The 23,941-nt window shown below is 35.8% G+C and overlaps 2 gene segments (V, D, J or C); both read left to right on the forward strand.

Moving 5' to 3' along the window:
- The first annotated feature begins 5,800 nt into the window (after positions 1-5,800).
- LOC127501193 (T cell receptor alpha variable 18-like) lies at positions 5,801-7,368 on the forward strand. The segment is given in 2 exon segments: positions 5,801-6,538; positions 6,645-7,368. Coding segments are annotated over 2 exon segments (507 nt in total).
- Positions 7,369-9,594: 2,226 nt separating this feature from the next.
- Positions 9,595-13,370, forward strand: LOC127499297 (T-cell receptor alpha chain V region RL-5-like). The segment is given in 3 exon segments: positions 9,595-9,704; positions 9,860-10,159; positions 13,105-13,370. Coding segments are annotated over 3 exon segments (606 nt in total).
- Positions 13,371-23,941: the final 10,571 nt, after the last annotated feature.

Here is a 23,941-nt window from a genome sequence, read left to right on the forward strand (position 1 = left end):
GCACTTGCATGTAAGTATTAAAGTCTTTTGAGTATCGCAAGTAATCAGAGCAGCCAGATTTGCTAATTTCTGCTCAAAATTAAAAGTATAAAGTATTTTTTTTTTACATTGTACAGTATACAGTATGTTATGCTGATACATCTAAAATGATTTAATTTCAGTAAAGATTTGATCTACTTTTGCAGATGCAACATATGGAAATGAAATTAAATCAACCAAAACAGAAGAGTTCACTGTCGAGGGTTCAAGTGTTAAATTATCCTGCAGTTATTCATCTGCAGATTATCTTCACTGGTACCGTCAGTATCCCGGATCAGCTCCTGAATTCATTGTGCTCATCTCAGACATTACAAAAGAAGCGAAGGAGTCTGATGTAGATTCCAGATTCACTGCTGAGATCAGAAAAGAAAAAGAAAACTATGTGTATCTGGAGATCTCCTCTGCTGCTCTGAAAGACTCTGCTCTGTATTACTGTGCTCTGGTGCCCACAGTGACAGGAAACACAAGAACACTGTACAAAAACCTGCTTCTGCTCAGAGTGAGGAATCAATGGTCTTCTACAGTTCGAGAGAAATGGGACTCTTGAGTCTTGAATTATACCCAGATCCCCTCCAGTATGCCAAGCAGCATCTCGTTGATAAGCCACATGCCACAATTTTGAGCATTTTTGAATTACATTATTGTAAGTTAAAAGTGTTTGTCTAAAACATGACAGAAATCACCAATTTGCATGTACAAAAGTCATAAACATACAATCAAGTCACACCTTCTTCAGAAATAATTACCCACCCTCATGAAACTTTTTTTTTCATCATTTACTGTATTATCACAGTTAGCTTGGTTTATTACAGTTTTTCTCAGTCGATTTGACATTTCTCCAAACACATTTTCTCCAAACACAGGTCACAACACAGTAATCTGAACACTTTGTAATTGTCCTTAACAGGTTGTAAATTTTCCTTCATTTAGTGCAAATTAAAAATCACATACATTATTTTCTCAAATCACAGTGTACAAAATGCCCAGATGTTTTCACAGTATACAGCCAACCAAAACTTTAATATATCATTTTTGCACCATTTTTCCAAACAAAAGCAAACAAAACTCTGTTATTTGTTAAATTCTCAGTTGATCTCAATTAGCCCCAAATAAATATCTGCTGAGTTAGTAATACACACAACACAAGAAAAGCTTCCTAATTGTTTAATTGTTTTCAGTTACAAAATCTATAAAAGGGGAAAAGAAAAACAACAACCACAAAAAAAGAAGAAGAAGATTGGGAAAAGGAAGAGGTGTAAGAGTGAGAGGTTTTGGAGAGGATAGAGAATATTGAGAGGGAGAGGAACAGTGGAAGAGGAAGAGATGAGGGGAGAGGAATAGATGGGAAGAGGAGATGGAGCAAGAAGAGTTGAGGATGTAAGAAGACGGAGGAGTAGAGGGAGATAGAGTGGAAGGCAATGGTATTAGTGGAAAGAGCAAGAAAGACCTGGACAGAGGGAAAGAAAGGTATAAGAGGGAGGAGGAGAGGTAGAAGGATAGGGTACAGATGAGTTTCAAATGAAATCAGAGCCAACCTAATTTACCATGTCATAAATTATGGTCTTTCCTTGAGAGAAGCTGAAGAGAGAGTTCAGCTCAATATAAGCATCGTTCCACAGTCAGTGTCCCTGGACAACAAGAGCTCCATCCACTGGTGTTGTGGCACACAACGCTGTCATGGGCCACACAACACAGAACGGCTTCTAAATTGTTTAAACTCCCTCAGTGATATCCACTTTCTGCAGGGTGATCAGGAGCAAACTGAGTGAAATTGTGTAGTTGTGTGGGACAATGTCCACTTTCACCATTCAGCACCGGTACAAGAGTGGTTTGAGCATCACCCAATTTCAGGATGCTGTTTGTTCCAGCATATTCTTCTCTTGGAGATGGAAGGCATATGATCACAGCCCTTACAACCAAGTAAGTCTTGTTGAAGTGATGGAAGAGGCTTGTGGAGAAGCTGAGGCACAAGGATGGATCCAGCATTTAAAGCTTTTTTTCCCCACGATGCATGTGAAAATATATGCTGAGCTGTTGATTAAATTTTTTTGGCCAGATGTAAATGAGAGGCAAGATGTAGAAAGTTCATTGATTCAATGATTGCAGTACATTTTTTTATTTATTTATTTACTCACTTATAATTTTTATTTTTTTTAGGCAAAAACTCATCATTATATAACTAAACATGTCATTAAAGAACGATTACAGAACAATTAAGATAACATGATTAAAGACCATGAAAAACATGTATTTTCATTAATTATTTGTGTAAAAAAAAAAAAAAAACTGCAGATCTTCATCATGCAGTGAAAACTGTTTTGCCAACATAAGTGTGTGTTTAGATTGCTGTGTTAATTATTTTGAGAGCAACTACATTCATTGGAGAAATGTGTCAAATCGATTGAGTCAAAAGTTCAATTTCAAATTGTAGCACAAGGGGTCAGCATTGCACTCTTCATGTATGATTATATCATGTGACTGGAGTAAAACATTTAAAGTAGAGCTCTGTAAGAGAAGCACAGAGTTTTTGAGAGCACAGCTCTTTCTGCTCTTTTACCGCACAGAACAACTATGTTCAAACGGGCTTTGATTTCCCTGTGTCTCATAGCAGCACATTATGATGGTAAGCTCTTTTTTCAGTTTCAGTACATTTAACAGAATAAGGTTTACTTACATTTAGGTTATTAAATGTTTAAGTTTACTCTGCAATTAATTCACATTAATGACATACTTTTTTTCAGTGTCTTTGGGACAGGACAGAGTTGAACAGTCTTCAAGAGAAATGACTGCAAGTGAAGGAGATCAAGTTATTGTAAGGTGTAATTATACTGCCAGAGGTACAAATCTGTACCTCTTCTGGTACAAACAGCTACCAAACAAATCACCAACATTCATTCTAAATAAATACACAGTCGGTGAAGGAACTACTGAGCCTGATTTTAAGAAGAGATTTTCTGCAACATTGGACTCCATTGGACTCCAAGATCAAGATCAGTTCCTCTGATGATCCAGGATGTGTGTGTGTCTGACTCTGCTGTGTACTACTGTGCTCTGAGGCCCACTGTGACTCAAACACACTCAACACTCACACAAAAACATACAAAATAAATAAAAACTCTCCAACTTTGCCAAAGCAACACTATAAACCAAATGGAAACATATTATAAAATGACATTTCACATATCAGTGAGAAGAAGTGAGAAGCATATCAGTAATAAGCAATAAAGTGCTCTTTGTGGGGAACCATGAAGAATCACGTCATTTAAAGTTCAAGATGATCCTGCAAGATGTGAAACCCCAAAGTTCTACTCAAGCAGAGCATCTCTACAATATTTTCATTGTTATTTTTATTTATTCAACTTTTTAGAGTACAGTTCTATATGATCCAGTATGTGCCGGTGTGTCTGGGTTTTTAACCAGCACATATAGGTCCCCATCACACACTTTCTGATTTCTTTCTTTCAAGGCTCTTGTGTTCAAAACTGTCACTTCCAACCAATCACCTGCATCTGAACCAAAGATGAAGACACTGAAGACACACCTCTTCTGTGAGCTCTGAACTAAAGCATTAGCATCGGAGCACAGAGAACATGAAGAGATCTGTAGAAAACATGAAAAAACACCTGTTTCTGATTTTATTTCTGACTTCAGGTACAAAATGATTTCCTTTATTCATTCTAGTGATACAGAAAAACAGTGTAAGAAATGATTGTGTGCAACTTGACTCAGTAATTTTCTTATTTCTTTCTTTTAGGTGTGATGACTGCAGACAAGATTGGGCCAAATAAAGAAACTAGCGTTATAAAGAAGGAAGACGAGACTGTGACCCTCAGCTGCTCATATGAAACAGACAGCAGTTATGTTAGACTTTACTGGTACAGACAGTATCCTAATAGTGAACCTCAGTATTTAATGTGGAAAGAGGCTCGTTCATGGAGTAGTACTGGGAAACCCTCTGATCCTCGCTTTCAGTCGACTACATCTCAAACATCCACTGAACTCATTATTAATGGAGTAACTCTGTCAGATTCAGCTCTCTATTATTGTGCTCTAAGAGTTGGAGCCCAGTGATACAAAGTCTATGTGAAGCTGTACAAAAACTCAAATTCCCTTTTCTCTTTGATCTCAAGCCACATCAAACCCACAATCTATAATTCACATAATATAATTACACCAGTGGAAACACCTGTGTGTGGTTACAAATGACATTTAGTTCAAGTTATAAAGGGAAATTGAAAGAAAAAGAGAAAAGAGATCAAAATAACATTTTGTGGATTGTTATTAAAATGCAAAGCATGCAATCCTAATAGATGTGGCCATACTGTATATCAAACAATAAAACATATTTTAAAATTAAAAAATAAATTTTAAAAACATTAGATGCTGGCAGCATGATTATAAGTAACGTATATATATAGTTGATAATGACATTAACATGACATTAAGTGTAGAAGTATTAGAAGCTTCTTCTAATAATACACCCAAGTAGAATAACAATGTCAAGTGCTCTGTCTCGAATTAGTTTAGTTCATCAAATTGAAATAAGGGGTCAGTGCTTGAACCAACATATGATAAAACATCAGAGCACTGCAATTTTGTTAAAGTACATCCAGAATCCTTAAGGAGGAGGAGACGTTCAGTATTGAGGAACTGTGGTTCAGTCAGACTCCTCCTGCAGGTCTCTGATATGTGACAGTGTTAGTACAACTTTATCAAAGAGAGGCTGAAACAAGAGTCTACTGTAGATTTCAACAGCTTCATTTTATCTAAAGTATTATTTAACAATTTCTGTGATGGCTGAGAATTGTAGTCTTCTTTATCACATATTTCTGGGGTAAGTCAGATTCTGTAAGTAGAAATTCTGTAAAAATGATTATTTCTTGACATGCATGAGCAGATATCACATTTATTAGATGAAAGGTAATGCTTGGTTTTAAACTGTGTATGTGAAGATTTTTTATGGCATCAGGGTGAAAGAGGAGGAGTTTAACATCTCAGATGATCTTGTTACATTTGACTGTCACAAAGCTCAGTCCTGCTGCAGTGAACACACACATGTACAATGATACTTCATTCAGTCATTCTGCTCTCTGCCTTGACATGTAAGTGCATTTGTGTGTGTTTTGCACACGTGCATTTCTAATTTGAGAATATACATACATTTTTTTCAAATAATTTTCTCTTTTAAATGCTAAATGAGCTTTTTTTATTATTTAATTGAAAATGCGATGACAAAGTAACATTAAAATTGAATATAATTGTTAATATAATTAAACTATTAATTGATTCAAATCACTGTAATCAATTTCAAAACTTTTCTCTTTTCAGGTGTGAGTTTTGGAGATGAAATCACACCAGACAGCACTGAAGAGTCTGCTGCAGAGGGTTCAACTGTTACATTATCCTGCAGTTATTCATCTGCAGATTATCTATACTGGTACCGTCAGTATCCTGGATCAGCTCCTCAATTTCTTGTGCTTAAAATAGAGAGTGTGAAAGAGACGAAGATAAAGACATCGGAGGTAGATCCCAGATTCTCTACTAAGACCAGAAAAGAAAAACAAGCCCAAAAAGAGATCAAACATGTGTATCTGGAGATCTCCTCTGCTGCAGTATCAGACTCTGCTCTGTATTACTGTGCTCTGAGGCCCACAGTCACAGGAAACACATCAACACTGTACAAAAACCTGACACAGCTGAAAAGGCATAGCTATAATTATGCCTTCTACTAAACAGACTGAAGCACATAACAATCGAAAGAATCACATTTCCAAACTGACAATTCAGACACAGAACAAAAGTCTTTTGGAACACATTCAAAGACCCATGTTTATAATTACAATAACTTTGTACAAACCCAAAATTAAAGTCATTATATGTGATGTAACTGCTACCAACATTTATATAAAAAAATAAAATGTGCCATGAGAAAAAAAAAAAAAAAAAAAAAAAAAAACAGTATGCAGACTTTATTTTCTCTGGAGGAAACTACTAAAAGAGAACTTAGATCATCTGGTGCGAGCCAGATGATCTGAGTTATTTGACATCCAAGTTATTTGATGTTAAAAAAAAAGACATTCAACAGAAAAGTTTTGTTTGTTATAGATCCCACATTTATCAAAGCCATTTTAATTGGCACAACATAATTTCACATAATGACATAATTTTCCCATATCATAGCACTATTAATATTATTGGCTCATTCATATTTTTCTTAGGCAAAATCATCTGCTAAATAAATAAATATATATATATATATATATATATATATAATTTCTTGCAGTTGCAAAAGTTGTCCTCTAGGCAATGGCAGAGCAAAATCATGAGAAGCGGAGCATCACATTGAAAGCAGGAAGTTCCAGCGTGTTTATGTGTGAAACTGCAGAGACTCACAGTAACACAGAGCTACAGCTCAGAGCACGGAGAACATTAATACACAATTCATATGACCGAGTAAACATGGAAAAACACCTGTTTCTGATTTTATTTCTGATTTCAGGTACAATATGAATTTTTTATCTATTACTGTGGTCAGAAACATCTAAATGAGATTTGTGAAATTTTGTGCAACTTGACTCTCAAATTATTTTGTTTCATTGTTTTAGGTGTGATGACTGCAGACAAGATTGGGCCAAATGAAGAAACTGTTATAAAGAAGGAAGGCGAGACTGTGACCCTCAGCTGCTCATATGAAACAGACAGCAGTAATGTTAGACTTTACTGGTACAGACAGTATCTTAATGGAGAGCCTCAGTATTTAATGTGGAAAGAGGCTCGTTCATGGAGTAGTACTGGGAACCCCTCTGATCCTCGCTTTCAGTCGACTACATCTCAAACATCCACTGAACTCATTATTAACAGTGTGACTCTGTCAGATTCAGCTCTCTATTATTGTGCTCTAAGAGTTGGAGCCCAGTGATACAAAGTCTATGTGAAGCTGTACAAAAACTCAAATTCATTTTTCACTTTGATCTCAAGCCACATCAAACCCACAATCTATAATTCACATAATATTATTACACCAGTGGAAACACCTGTGTGTGGTTACAAAGGAAATTTAGTTTAGCGAAATGAAAGAAAGTGAAAAGAGATCAAAATAACAGATAAACAATACATATTCTATTAAATATGCAACATCCCACGTGACTTTAGTACATCACAGCTTGATAAATGTGATTAAACATTAAATTATCATCTGATATCTCCTCTGCTTGAGTCTGCCTGAAAAAAGTCTGATCAATCCAATAAATGTAATTTTACTTCTGATTAATTGATTCTGACTTTAGTTACAGTGTTGAATTATTTCACAACATAGGCTAATGTTGCATTTTGTGGATTGTTATTAATATGCAAAAAATATGCAAACCTGTTAACCATAATAAATGTGGACATATAACATTGAAACCTGATTTAGATGCTGATGGCATGGAAATATGTAATGTTGTGTAATGTACAGCTTAGCAAATGTATTAGGAAGAATTCCTCATCATTCCTCAAATTATTATGGCTGAACCATATGAAGAAACTAAAATGACTAAGAGAAACAGAGACATTTCACAGAAAAATCGCATTATCCTCTCACCTGACTACTCATCTTGACTGGGATACACAGAGATGATTATATGTAATAACATTTTACACAATCAGGCAAAGGACATTGCACTCCATCATTTATATAATAAAAAAAAAATCACAAATGATTTCAAAGGTTACAAATTAACTTCAAACCTGAGGTGTTTAATTCAATACATTCACCACCAGGGGGAAGCATCACTTAAATTCTCGAGCAGTTGCTGAAAATGATCAAGAGAAGCTACTAAAGAGAGATTCACCATAAGGAGAGACTCACATTAGTTGTTTTTCTCTCACTCTCTTCAACTCAGAGCAACAATGACAAAATGGGTGATTATTGCTCTGTTCTTCACGGCACATGATTTAGGTAAGAACAGTCTTTCATTATTTACACTTTATTTATTTGAGTATCTGTAAATGATTGTTAATTTATGTCCCATCTCTTCCAGTGTGCTGGGGACAGGACAGTGTTGATCAGCCTTCAAGAGAAAAGACTTCTGCTGAGGGAAATCAAGTGACTTTATTGTGTAATTATACCCTCATGAGCGCTGCAAATGCTTATCTCTTCTGGTACAAACAGCTACCAAACAGATCACCAACATTCATTCTGAGTGACTTTTCCATTGGGAAAGGAACGACAGAGCCTGAACTTAAGGAGAGATTTCATGCAAAACTGGATTCCACATTAGGAACAGTTCCTCTGATGATCCAGGATGTGTGTGTGTCTGACTCTGCTGTGTACTACTGTGCTCTGAACACCACTGTGACTCAAACACACTCAACACTCACACAAAAACACATTTCTCTGGCATTGATGACAAATACATAACCATAATGAATCCTTGAGGAGGAGGAGACGTTCAGTATTGAGGAACTGTGGTTCAGTCAGACTCCTCCTGCAGGTCTCTGATATGTGACAGTGTTAGTACAACTTTATCAAAGAGAGGCTGAAACAAGAGTCTACTGTAGATTTCAACAAGTTCATTTTATCTAAATGATTTTAACAATTTCTGTGATGGCAAAGAATTCTAGTCTTCTTTATCACATATTTCTGGGGTAAGTCAGATTCTGTAAGTATTCATGCTGTAATATTCTTCTAATATGAATATGAGATCCTCATCAGTGATGTTATACATTACAGGATGTGATTCTCTGGACAGCGTTGAACAAAATCCAGGAGTTCAAACTGCTGTTGAAGGTGCAGCTGTAACAATCAACTGTCAATATGAATCCACTGATGTTTCACCATATCTCTTCTGGTACCAGCAAAAAGTGAATGGATTTCCAGAATACATGCTGGGCAGATTTGGTACGAATGATAAGCAGTTCGAGGATAGATTTAGCAGCAATCTCAACACAACTTCAAAATCATTTCCATTGACAATCCAGGATCTGCGTGTGTCAGACTCTGCTCTGTATTACTGTGCTCTGAGGCCCACAGTCACAGGAAACACAAGAACACTGTACAAAAACCTGACAAAACTGAAGATGTACAACTAATTTCCTTCCATAAAAATCTTTTTGAATTAAAGTTAGATTATGAATTCATAATATATAAATATTTGAAGGTGAAAACTATAGTTGCAACAGTGGTATGATAAAGTATGCTTATCTTTCTGGATACTAATAATGATATTTATTCACACTGTACTCTAGGATATAAATCACTGACTAAATGTTAATTAAAGCTGTGTGAACTGTACAAAACCAGATGAAGTTAGTAGCACTGAAACATGAACTGTATCCCTAAATTCATGCATCCAAACAGAAAATATCTGATGATAATCTGGTTTATGTTTCTAAAATACTATAACAACCAAAGTATGAACAATTAATCCAGATCATATTTTATATGTTGAGATCTGATGATTTATATCATTTGACAGAGATAGTAAGTAACCACAAGAGGGAGCTATGAACTATAGCAATAGAGATGACACTGTGGACTATATGAAGATGAAACTGATCTGCTCTCTGGAAGAGGGAGGGTTTAAAACATTGATATCTGGTGAGATATTGTTAAACTTCAGACAGATCATAAGGAACAAACACAATGATGCTCCAATCTGTCATTCTGCTTTCTGCTTTTGCATGTAAGTAATGAAGTGTTTTGTGTTTTGCATTTACAGTAACTATTCTGAGCAGTCAGAATATGTATAAAGTGTATTTTGTATATTGCATTTTATGCTGATACATCTAAAATAAATTCAATTTAAACAAGTTAATAAAACATTTGATACTTTTGCAGATGCAACACATGGAAATGAAATTAAACCAACCAAAACAGAGGAGTTCACTGTCGAGGGTTCAAGTGTTAAATTATCCTGCAGTTATTCGTCTGCATTTACTCTTCAATGGTACCGTCAGTATCCCGGATCAGCTCCTGAATTCCTTGTGCTCATCTCAGACAGTGCAAAAGACGCTAAGGAGTCTGATGTAGATTCCAGATTCACTGCCAAAGTCACTAAAGTCAAAGAAAACTCTGTGTATCTGGAGATCTCCTCTGCTGCAGTATCAGACTCTGCTCTGTATTACTGTGCTCTGAGGCCCACAGTCACAGGAAACACTGTAACACTGTACAAAAACCTGACACAACTGAAAAGGCATACAATTATGCCTTCTACTAAACAGATTGAAGCACATAACAATAGAAATAATCACATTCCCAAACTGCCAATTCAGACACAGAACAAAAGTCTGATGAAACAAAAAGACACATTTATAATGAGATATAATAACTTTGTACAAACCCAACATTAAAGGTATTATATGTGCTGTAATGAAAGGTGAGTTTCACAGTGTAACTGCTAGAAGCATTTATAAAGAATAGAACAAATTAAAATATACAAGGAGAAAAGAAACAAAATGCAGACTTTTTTTTGGAGGAAACTACTAAAATTAATCTTGATTCTCGGTTTATAATGCTTTTTGGTAACCATAAGATGGCGATATGCACCACATATTCATATTATCAAGCCTCATTACAGGATCATTAGCTCCTCCTTTTCTATTTACAAAATAACAGATATCTCATTTACAGCTCTTGTTCACTCGTTCGTTCGCTCGTTCGTTCGTTCATTTATTTGTCTATACAATAAAAATGAGTCTGTTCGTTTTTATCAGTTTTTGCAAATATTTTTGAACAGTTTTTACTCTTCAAATATTTTTGAAGGTTTTGTTTCTATATTACATTGATGTTTTTGCTCAATTGTAAACTGAACAGCATCATCTCAACAGAGAGCAGGAAGTTTCTGAGTGACTTTATGATTCAGTTCCTCCTGAGTAACTGCAGAAACTCAGAGCATCAACACAACTGATCTGACTTAGTGAACATGGACAGACACTTAGTTCTGATTTTAATCATGACTTCAGGTAAAATATCACTTGATTCCAGAGCTATGGAAAATAGATAATCAAGTGTAATGTTACTGAAACCCACATGTGTTTTAAAACATATGCACATTTTTTATGTTTATGTTCATGTTTGCAGGTATAATGGCTGCAGATCAGATTGGGCCAAATAAGGGTGCAGATTTCATCCATACGGAAGGAGAGTCTGTGACATTGAGCTGCTCATATGAGACAAGCAGCAATTATGTTACACTTTACTGGTACAGAGAGTATCCTAATAGTGAACCTCAGTATTTAATGTGGAAAGATGCTCGTACATATACTGATACTGGGAGCCCTTCTGATCCTCGCTTTCAGTCGACTACATCTCAAACATCCACTGAACTCATTATTAACAGTGTGACTCTGTCAGATTCAGCTCTCTATTATTGTGCTCTAAGAGTTGGAGCCCAGTGATACAAAGTCTATGTGAAGCTGTACAAAAACTCAAATTCATTTTACTCTTTGAAACTGAACCACATCCAAACCACAATCTATTATACACAGAAATTTAAAAAAAAAAAAAAAAAAAAAGTGGAAACACCTGCATGTGAGTGTAATAAGAAATTTTATCCAGATATACAGTATATGTTAAAAAAGAGGTAGCAATAGAAGTGAAATATTCACAAAATATAAACAAGTTTGTGAGCAATTTTGACATTCACAGACTACATAAATTCAGGTCATTTCAGCTAATATTTATCATTGTTTTTTTGTTTTTTTTAAAGATTATTATTAAATGTTTTTATTGATTTTATTCTCCTTCTTCTCACAACCAATATGATATTTTTATTATAACCCACAATGCCATGGATGTGCTCTGATTTATTGCAATTCGATTTAACTGGATCATTTATTTTTCATTCCAATTAACTTAATTTGTAGAAACAGAACAAAGAAAAAAAAACATAAATAATTAGGTTAAATTAATATAGACTCTGGTTGTACGAAAAAAAAAAGTGACTATGTGGGGGGAAAAAAACCTGAGAATCCTTCTGAGGTAAAAACAGTCAGTCAGATTTCAGACATTGGCAATATATACTGAATCAAAGTAAATCAGTAAATGTGACTCTTTCTGTAACTTTGCAACACTAAACTAAAGCACAATGTCAGAATGGCTGATAATAGCTCTATTCTTCACTGCACACTGTATATTTGGTAAGAGCATTTTTTTATACATACGCTTTAATGTATGTTTGAGTTAAACATATTTTCCAGACTGCTGGGGACAGGACGGAGTCTCTTCTGGTACAAAAAGTTGCCAAACAAATGACCAAAGTGATCTGCCACATTGAACTCCACATCAGGAACAGTTCCACTGATGATTCAGGATCTGCTGTGTGTTTCTGCGCTCTGAAGCCCAATGTGATCACATGTGCCTCACTGTCATTCAAAAACATGAAGCTCTACTACAGATCAGTTCCTGTCATGTGTTATGATGGACAGCACAATAAATATATTGTCAGAGAAGATCTCACTGCTGATGTGCAGACTAAAACGATCCTAAATGAAAAGACCAGTTACATAAATTACACATAATGAATATGTTTCTCATAATGAATATGTCTCTCAGTCAGTAGCCTAAAGACTCACATGTTCACCAAAAAGACATTTTTAGGTGCCCACAATTACATTATTTTTAGGGAATATGATCAAAGTAATAACCTAGTAATATTATATAGAAACAAACGAATAAATAATAGTAGAATTGTCCATTTTGGGTGAATGGTTTCTTGAATCAGAACAATTCATTCACTTAAAGCATTGTTAACTTTTTTGGGCTCCACAAATCTGATGAAACACATCATCAGAGTAGATAAAGACACAAATGCAGCGCAGCTTCTTTAGTGTCAAAGACTGAATATCAGAGAGTCACTGTGAGAAACTGCAGAACAGAGCGCTGAGAGCACTAACAAACTCATATCAGCTTTTAAACATGGAGAAACATCTAAGTTTGATTTTAATTATGTCCTATGGTAAGCAACCACACGTTTTTTCCACTACAGTATAGTGATATGGATTATTCAAATGTAATGTGTATCAATGTATATTGTATGCATGATCTCACATGTTTGTAACACATTTCTTTGTTCATGTTTGCAGGTGTGATAGCTGAGGACCTGATTTGGCCAAATATGGGTTCAAATCTCATCATTAGAGAAGGAGAGTCTGTGACACTGAGATGCTCATGTGACACAAGCAGCAGTTATGTCAGACTTTACTGGTACAGGCAGTATCCAAACAGAGAACTTCAGTATTTAATGTTTCAGGTGTCGATATCCCGATCAACCAATAACCTCATTAATGATGATGTAACTCTGTCAGATTCAGCTCTCTATTATTGTGATCTAAGAGTTGGAGCCCAGTGATACAAAGTCTATGTGAAGCTGTACAAAAACTCAAATTCATTTTTTTTTTTTTTCACTTTGAACATACACATGCTACCCACAATATTTTATGCAACACCTGTGTATGGTAATGTACGAGATTATTATTATTACTTATTACTGATAATAAAGAAACTAATAGTTGGTTTCAGTGTTGATGAAGACCTGTGGCTTGTTCTGTTTTAACTGTGACACCTGCTGTTTTGTTTCATTTTACTGTATTTCCTCAGCTGATTGGAACCAGCATGACTCTGAAAAGTTTCTGGATGGTAAAGGCAATTATTTACTAAACAGAGTTAATTATCATGTGACTCCAATCCTATAAGAGTGCAGATGGGAGTGAAAAGTTTTGCGGGTGATTTATTACCAATGCACAAATTAAAGAACACAGACGCAGCCATTTCAAGCACAAACTGGGTTGAGACATGCTTTTTTCAGCATTAAATAAAAGTGCAAATGCCAGTAAATTGACAACTGCAAACCTTAGTAAATCATGTTGCGTGATTTATTGAAATACTCTCCCCACCTAAATTTTGCATCTGAAAGTGAAAGAAACTCCTACAAATACATATGCACTGACTGAGGTCAGCCGTAAAAATAACTCTCCATGCCTTTTCTTCGCTAATTTTTCACTGCATGTCTTTAGTAAATCCTGACCATTTTTAACAGGTTTTCGCACTGATGCAAGCTGTTAGTAAATCTGGCCCTGAGGCTTTAGATCAAAAAGTGTGTCCTCTGTGTGTCCACCAATACAAAATGTAAACGTAATGTGGTCATGTGTTAGAAATACAGAATTTCACCACTGGGGGGCAGCATCACTTAAAAGTGTCATCAATGGTGTGCTATTTGAGGACCTAGAGCTACTTGAAGACTTGAAATATCAAGAGAAGAGCAGCAGAGAGGAAACAGAGAGCTTCAGTAAAGAAACAGAGACACATTCATTGAATATATTTTAAAATAATCTCTTCATCTCAGCAATGCAAAAACTGATTATTATTACTCTTTTCTTCATAACACGGGACTTTGGTAAGAAAGACAATCAATTACACTTCAGTATCTGTTTTAGTTACAGTACACAATGTACGTAAATTATAAATAGTTTTATATATATTTTTCAGTGTGCTGGGGACAAGACAGAGTTGAACAGCCTTACAGAGAAATGACTGCGAATGAACAAGATCAAGTTACTCTCCTGTGCAATTATTCTACCATTTATACAAATGCATATCTCTTCTGGTACAAACAGCTACCAAACAAATCACCGACATTCATTCTGAGTAAATTTACAGTTGGTAAAGGAACTACTGAGGATGAATTTAGAGACAGATTTTCTGCAACATTGGACTCCACATCAAGATCAGTTCCCCTGATGATCCAGGATGTGTGTGTGTCTGACTCTGCTGTGTACTACTGTGCTCTGAGGCCCACTGTGACTCAAACACACTCAACACTCATACAATAACTATATATATATATATATATATATATATATATATATTAGTGCTGAGTTAGACCTGTTTCTGTGTCAACATATTTGGTTGATCCTGGAACAACATTCCTGTCTGAAAATGTAACCCTATCCCTACCCTAACCCTAACCCCTAATGCCTAAAACCAGAGGGAAATGATAGATGAATAACGCTGATGTAGAAGCAACTAACCCTAATTCCAAGCCTAAACGTGGCATAAACTGTAAACCCTCAAATCTGATTGGTTGATTGGAATGTTGATCCAGGAACATGTTGCACTTGGTTAAATCAGGTTCTGCATGATAGGTGTATTGTGTTACTGCTTTGGTTTACTGCTTCTGATTTTATTTCATATTTGTAAGTCACTTTGGTTAAAAATGTTAGAAATACACAAATTCACCACAGGGAGGCAGCATTCCTCAAAGAGACTCGAGTCATGTGAGGACTTGAAGACTTAAAATATCTAGAGAAGAGAAGCACAGATGAAACAGAGAGCTTCAGTCAGATCTAAGACAGAGAGACAGAATACATGTTAAAATATTAATATCTTTATCTCAGCAATGGAAAAATGGGTGATTAGTACTCTTTTCCTCACAGCACAGAATTTTGGTAAGAAAGAACATAATTTACACTTTATTATTTTAGTTTATATGTGAGTTAATTAATATATGTAAATGAGTAATAGTTAAATCTATTTTTCAGTGTGCTGGGGGCAAGACAGAGTTGAACAGCCTTCAAGAGAAATGACTGCAAATGAAGAGGATCGAATTACTTTGACGTGTAATTACACTACCAAAGCTTCAAATGCAGATGTGTATCTCTTCTGGTACAAACAGCTACCAAACAAATCACCAACATTTATTCTGAATAAATATACATTTGGTGGAGGAACTACAGAGCCTGATTTTAAGAAGAGATTTTCTGCAACATTGGACTCCACATCAAGATCAGTTCCCCTGATGATCCAGGATGTGTGTGTGTCTGACTCTGCTGTGTACTACTGTGCTCTGAGGCCCACTGTGACTCAAACACACTCAACACTCACACAAAAACATACAAAATAAATAAAAACTCTCCAACTTTGTCAAAGCAACACTAAACCATTAGAAACATATTATAAAATCATATTTCATGAAGTGAGAATCCTATCAGTAATAAACAATAAATAATGTGCTCTTTGTGAAGTTCTACTCAAGCAGAGCAGATCTACAGTATTTAAATAGTTTTCATTATTTTTATCTCTTTAATTTTAACAGAGTGCAGTTCTATATGATCCAGAATGTGTTGGTGTATTTGGGTTTTTAACCAGCACATATAGGTCCCCATCACACACTTTCTGATTTCTTTCTTTCAAGGCTCTTGTGTTTGTGTTCGAAACTGTCACTTCCAACCAATCACCTGCATCTGAACCAAAGATGAAGACACTGAAGACACGCCTCTTCTGTGAGCTCTGAACTAAAGCATTAGCATCGGAGCACAGAGAACATGAACAGATCTGTAGAAAACATGGAAAAACACCTGTTTCTGATTTTACTTCTGACTTCGGGTACAAAATGATTCATTTTATTCATTCATAGTGATTTAGAAAAACAATCGAAAGAAATGATTGTGTGCAACTTGACTCAGTAACTTTCTTATTTCTTTGTTTTAGGTGTGATGACTGCAGACAAGATTTGGCCAAATAAAGAAACTGTTATAAAGAAGGAAGACGAGACTGTGACCCTCAGTTGCTCATATGAAACAGACAGCAATCAAGTTACACTTTACTGGTACAGACAGTATCCTAATAGTGAACCTCAGTATTTAATGTGGAAAGACGCTCGTTCATGGAGTAATACTGGGAACCCCTCTGATCCTCGCTTTCAGTCGACTACATCTCAAACATCCACTGAACTCATTATTAACAGTGTGACTCTGTCAGATTCAGCTCTCTATTATTGTGCTCTGTGGAGCCCAGTGATACAAAGTCTATGTGAAGCTGTACAAAAACTCAAATTTACTTTTCACTTTGATCTCAAGCCACATCAAACCCACAATCTATAATTCACATAATATAATTACACCAGTGGAAACACCTGTGTGTGGTTACAAATGACATTTTATTCAAGTTATGAAGGCAGTTGAAAGAAAAATGGAAAGGGATCAAAATAACAGACAAATAACATACTAGATCATCCCACATGACTTTATACATCACAGCTTAATAAATGTGATTAAACATTAAATTATCATCTGATATCTCCTCTGCTTGAGTCTGCCTGAAAAAAGTCTGATCAATCCAATAAATGTCATTTTACTTCTGATTAATTGATTCGTTGCATTTTATGGATCATTATTATGCAAAATCATTAGCCATAATAGATGTGGACATACAATACAAACAATATAACAGACATATTTTAAAATTAAATAACAAATATATATTAATAAACATGATTTAGATGCTGGCAGCATGAAAATATGTCATGTTAATACTCAGAAAATGTATTAAGAAGAATGTATCATTCCTCCAATCTTATATAAGGATGAACCCTATATGCAATATTATTTTACACAACCAGTCATAGGACATTGCATTCCATGGTTTATATAATTAAATTATCAAAAATTATTTAAAAGGTTAAAAATAAACTCAAAAACGAGGTGGTTAATACACTAAATTCACCAGCAGGGGGAAGCATCCCTTAAATTCTCGTGCAGCTGCTGAAAATAATCAAGAGAAGCTACTAAAGAGAGATTCACCATAAGGAGAGACTCACATTAGTTGTTTTTCTCTCACTCTCTTCAACAATGACAAAATGGGTGATTATTGCTCTGTTCTTCGCGGCACATGATTTAGGTAAGAACAGTCTTTCATCATTATACTTTATTTATTTGAGTGTCTGTAGATGATTGTTAATTTATGTCCCATCTCTTCCAGTGTGCTGGGGACAGGACAGTGTTGATCAGCCTTCAAGAGAAAAGACTTCTGCTGAGGGAAATCAAGTGACTTTATTGTGTAATTATACCCTCATGAGCGCTGCAAATGCTTATCTCTTCTGGTACAAACAGCTACCAAACAGATCACCAACATTCATTCTGAGTGACTTTTCCATTGGGAAAGGAACAACAGAGCCTGAATTTGAGGAGAGATTTCATGCAAAACTGGATTCCACATTAGGAACAGTTCCTCTGATGATCCAGGATGTGTGTGTGTCTGACTCTGCTGTGTACTACTGTGCTCTGAGGACCACTGTGACTCAAACACACTCAACACTCACACAAAAACACATTTCTCTGACATTGATGACAAATACATAACCATAATGAATCCTTAAGGAGGAGGAGACATTCAGTACTGAGGAACTGTGGTTCAGTCAGACTCCTCCTGCAGGTCTCTGATATGTGACAGTGTTAGTACAACTTTATCAAAGAGAGGCTGAAACAAGAGTCTACTGTAGATTTCGACAAGTTCATTTTATATAAATGATTTTAACAATTTCTGTGATGGCAAATTGGCAAAGAATTGTAGTCTTCTTTATCACATATTTCTGGGGTAAGTCAGATTCTATAAGTATTCATGCTGTAATATTCTTCTAATATGAATATGAGATCCTCATCAGTGATGTTATACATTACAGGATGTGATTCTCTGGACAGCGTTGAACAAAATCCAGGAGTTCAAACTGCTGTTGAAGGTGCAGCTGTAACAATCAACTGTCAATATGAAACCACTGATGTAATGCAAAATCTCTTCTGGTACCAGCAAAAAAAGAAAGGATTTCTAGAATACATTCTGGACCGATTTAGTAGTAATGAAATGCGGTTCAGGGATCGATTTAGCAGCGATCTCAACACAATTTCAAAATCATTTCCATTGATAATCCAGGATGTGCGTGTGTCTGACTCTGCTGTGTACTACTGTGCTCTGAGGACCACTGTGACTCAAACACACTCAACACTCACACAAAAACCCTGTGTGAGCATCTGAGTAGTGTTGTTTAACCCCTGATGTGATTACTTCCACTGTCACAATTGCCACAAATGCTATGAAAATGCTTTGCCAATTGCTACTTATGTAATATATTCCTTCCTTTATGAAAACCTCTTAAAACAACATAAATGTACATTACTTTTTAAAACTTTTCTTTAATACATATTCAGGTGTAAGTCAGAAGAGACTGTATTGAACCTTCAAACAAAACAAAAAACAAAACAATCAACAAAACAATCATGAAGTCGTTGTTGTTTTTTAGGTGATAATGTGATCTGATCTATACCAACAACAGCAGTTTATTTTATTTTATTTTAAAATGGTTTTGGATTTTGTTACTCTAAATTATCCAGATTGACAGATTGTGTTAAAGAAGTAAAACATTGGATGACCAGTAATTTTCTTCTATTAAATTCACATAAGACTGAGGTATTAATTATTGGACAAAAAACTTGTACACAAATCTCCTAGACTACAATCTGCATTCAGAAGGATGTACCATTACTTCGTCGTCTACAGTTAAAGACCTGGATGTTATATTAGACAGCAACTTGTCTTTTGAAAATCATATTTTGTATGTTATGAAAATGGCCTTCTTCCACCTCAGAAACATAGCTAAGCTACGGAACATGTTATCTGTTTCTGATGCAAAAAAGTTAGTTCATGCATTCATGACGTCTACACTAGATTACTGTAATGCATTACAAGCTGGTTGTCCCGCATCCTCAATAAACAAGTTACAATAGCCCAAAATGCAGCTGCTAGAGTCCTTACCTGGTCAAGAAAATATGATCATATAACACCAATTTTATCATCTCTACTCTGGTTACCTATTAAGTTCTGTATCGATTATAAAGTATTGCTGCTGACCTATAAGGCTCTAAATGGTTTAGCTCCTGTGTATTTAACTGATCTTCTATCGCCCTACAATCCTTCATGCTCTTTAAGATCAGAAAACTCTGGACTTCTGGTTGTACCTAGGATATCTAAGTCCACTAAAGGAGGGAGAGCATTTACATAATTTGGCTCCTAAACTCTGGAATAGCCTTCCTGATAATGTTCGGGGCTCAGACTCAATCTCCCAGTTTAAATCTAGATTAAAGATGCATCTCTTTAGCCAAGCTTTCACATAATACATTTTGCACATGACCATCTTTGCTCAAAAATTATGAACAGCAGCTACGCTAATTATTCTCCATTTGCTTTTCTGTTTTGTCTCGGATGCCTGTCCCGAGGTGACTAGAGAGTACATCAGCTTCAGTTTGGATCCAGCCTCTTGTGAAGACTTCAGATGACCAACACCTGTGAAAAGATGGCACCAACTCCTGCGAGGACTTCAGATGATGGATCAACATGCACATTCCAAATATTGCTATATATCCTAATTATTGTTAACATGTATTCATTATGTTACACACAGAAGGGGACGGAGACACTGATGGAAGATAAACCAGGTTTATTGAACAATCAGAGAGCGTGAGCAGAGTGCAGGTGAGTAGTGGCTGATGCAGTTCGTGGCAGATGTGACCGAAGAGCTGATACTTGTCTTGTGATTTCCAGGGATCGTGGATGGTGGGCAGACAAGGAGCAGACCAGACACAGAAACACTCATGGGAAACGAGGAGAACGCTGGAGACAGGTGAGTATTCTTCCAAGAAGTCCTTAAGGTAAGCATCACAGGTGAGTATGCATTAACAAGACCAGACAGTGACTGTGTGTGCTGCTGTGTCTTTTGTAGTGCTGCTGGTAATGGTGCTGATGCGTGGCAGGTGTGGACGATTAGTATTCTGGTGAGGGAGTTCGCTGTGATTGGGTGACTGTGGAGCCTGGCGTGTCTGTGACACATTACTTTCATTAGCCCATTGTTTCTACTTTAAATTAACTTGCTAACAGTGACTAAATTAAATTGCCTAAATTATTACATTGTTAACTAACTGCGTGATTATATGTACATTTGTGAAATTACATAATTTGGACACAGTCAACTCTGATAACAGATTACTCTAAATTGTAATGTTGACATGCACTCCCTGTAAAGCTGCTTTGAAACAATACGTATTGTGGAAAGCACTGTACAAATAAATGTGTGTATGGAAGATTGAATGATTTAAATTGGGAAATGGTTTTCTAAATTTCAGGGTGTAAATCTGAGGAAGCCGTCCACCAGAATATGAGAGTTCAAACTGCTGTTGAAGGTGCAGCTGTAACAATCAATTGTACATTTACAACCACCGATCCATCCCAAACTCTCTTCTGGTACCAGCAAAAAGTGAATGGATTCCCAAAATACATGCTGAACAGAGTTGGTGCATATGGAGATAATGAGGAAGAGTTCAAGAAGAGATTTAACGCAAGTCTTAACACATTAACAAGATCAGTTCCTCTGATGATCCAGGATGTGCGTGTGTCTGACTCTGCTGTGTACTACTGTGCTCTGAGGCCCACTGTGACTCAAACACACTCAACACTCACACAAAAACACTGTGTGAGCATCTGAGTAGTGTTGTTTAAACTCATATGTGATGTGATTACTTCCACTGTTATAAGAACTCTGAAAAATCATATTTCATGTAGTGAGAATCCTATCAGTAATAAACAATAAATAATGTGCTCTTTGTGAAGTTGTACTCAAGAAGAGCAGATCTACAGTATTTAAATTATTTTCATTATTTTTTATCTCTTTAATTTTAACAGAGTACAGTTCTATATGATCCAGAATGTGTTGGTGTATTTGGTTTTTTAACCAGCACATATAGGTCCCCATCACACACTTTCTGATTTCTTTCTTTCAAAGTTCTTGAGTTTGTGTTCCAAACTGTAACTTCCAACCAATCACCTGCATCTGATGAAGACACTGAAGACACACCTCTTCTGTGAGCTCTGAACTAAAGCATTAGCATCGGAGCACAGAGAACATGAACAGATCTGTAGAAAACATGGAAAAACACCTGTTTCTGATTTTATTTCTGACTTCAGGTACAAAATGATTCACTTTATTCATTCTAGTGATTTAGAAAAACATTCTAAGAAATTATTGTGTGCAACTTGACTCAGTAACTTTCTTATTTCTTTGTTTTAGGTGTGATGACTGCAGACAAGATTTGGCCAAATAAAGAAACTGTTATAAAGAAGGAAGACGAGACTGTGACCCTCAGCTGCTCATATGAAACAGACAGCAATTATGTTACACTTTACTGGTACAGACAGTATCTTAATGGAGAGCCTCAGTATTTAATGTGGAAAGACGCTCGTTCATGGAGTAGTACTGGGAACCCCTCTGATCCTCGCTTTCAGTCGACTACATCTCAAACATCCACTGAACTCATTATTAACAGAGTGACTCTGTCAGATTCAGCTCTCTATTATTGTGCTCTAAGAGTCGGAGCCCAGTGATACAAAGTCTATATGAAGCTGTACAAAAACTCAAATTCATTTTTCACTTTGATCTCAAGCCACATCAAACCCACAATCTATAATTCACATAATATAATTACACCAGTGGAAACACCTGTGTGTGGTTACAAATGACATTTTATTCAAGTTATAAAGGCAGTTGAAAGAAAAATGGAAAGGGATCAAAATAACAGACAAATAACATACTAGATCATCCCACATGACTTTATACATCACAGCTTGATAAATGTGATTAAACATTACATTATCATCTGATATCTCCTCTGCTTGAGTCTGCCTGAAAAAAGTCTGATCAAACCAATAAATGTCATTTTACTTCTGATTATTATTTTTATGGATCATTATTATGCAAAATCATTATTAAAATCATTAACCATAATAGATGTGGACATACAATACAAACAATATAACAGACATATTTTAAAAATAAATAACAAATACAAATTAAACGATTTAGATGCTGGCAGCATGAAAATATGTTAATCCTCAGAAAATGTATTAAGAGGAACGTATCATTCCTCAAATCTTATATAAGGCTGAACCCTATGTAATATTATTTTACATAATCCATCAAAGGACATTGCACTCCATGGTTTATATAATTAATCAAAAATTATTTCAAAGGTTAAAAATGAACTCAAAAACGAGGTGGTTAAAACACTAAATTCACCAGCAGGGGGAAGCATCCCTTAAATTCTTGTGCAGTTGCTGAAAATGATCAAGAGAAGCTACTAAAGAGAGATTCACCATAAGGAGAGACTCACATTAGTTGTTTTTCTCTCACTCTCTTCAACTCAGAGCAACAATGACAAAATGGGTGATTATTGCTGTTTTCTTCATGGCACATGATTTAGGTGAGAACAGTCTTTCATCATTATACTTTATTTATTTGAGTATCTGTAGATGATTGTTAATTTATGTCCCATCTCTTCCAGTGTGCTGGGGACAGGACAGTGTTGATCAGCCTTCAAGAGAAAAGACTTCTGCTGAGGGAAATCAAGTGACTTTATTGTGTAATTATACCCTCATGAGCGCTGCAAATGCTTATCTCTTCTGGTACAAACAGCTACCAAACAGATCACCAACATTCATTCTGAGTGACTTTTCCATTGGGAAAGGAACGACAGAGCCTGAATTTGAGGAGAGATTTCATGCAAAACTGGATTCCACATTAGGAACAGTTCATCTGATGATCCAGGATGTGTGCGTGTCTGACTCTGCTGTGTACTACTGTGCTCTGATGCCCACTGTGACTCAAACACACTCAACACTCACACAAAAACACATTTCTCTGACATTGATGACAAATACATAACCATAATGAATCCTTAAGGAGGAGGAGACAGCGTTGAACAAAATCCAAGAGTTCAAACTGCTGTTGAAGGTGCAGCTGTAACAATCAACTGTCAATATGAAACTGATGTATTGCAAAATCTCTTCTGGTACCAGCAAAAAGTAAATGGATTTCCAGAATACATACTGGACAGATTTGGTAATAATGAAATGCGGTTCAAGGATAGATTTAGCAGCAATCTCAACACAACTTCAAAATCATTTACATTGACAATCCAGGATGTGTGTGTGTCCTTATTGTGACTGAAACACACTTGACACAAACACAAAAACCCTGTGTGAACATCTGAGTAGTGTTGTTCAACCTCTGATGTGATTACTTCAACTGTTATAAGGGATCTGTGA

This window comes from Ctenopharyngodon idella, chromosome 2, assembly GCF_019924925.1.
Source record: "Ctenopharyngodon idella isolate HZGC_01 chromosome 2, HZGC01, whole genome shotgun sequence".
In the NCBI taxonomy this organism is placed as follows: domain Eukaryota; kingdom Metazoa; phylum Chordata; class Actinopteri; order Cypriniformes; family Xenocyprididae; genus Ctenopharyngodon; species Ctenopharyngodon idella.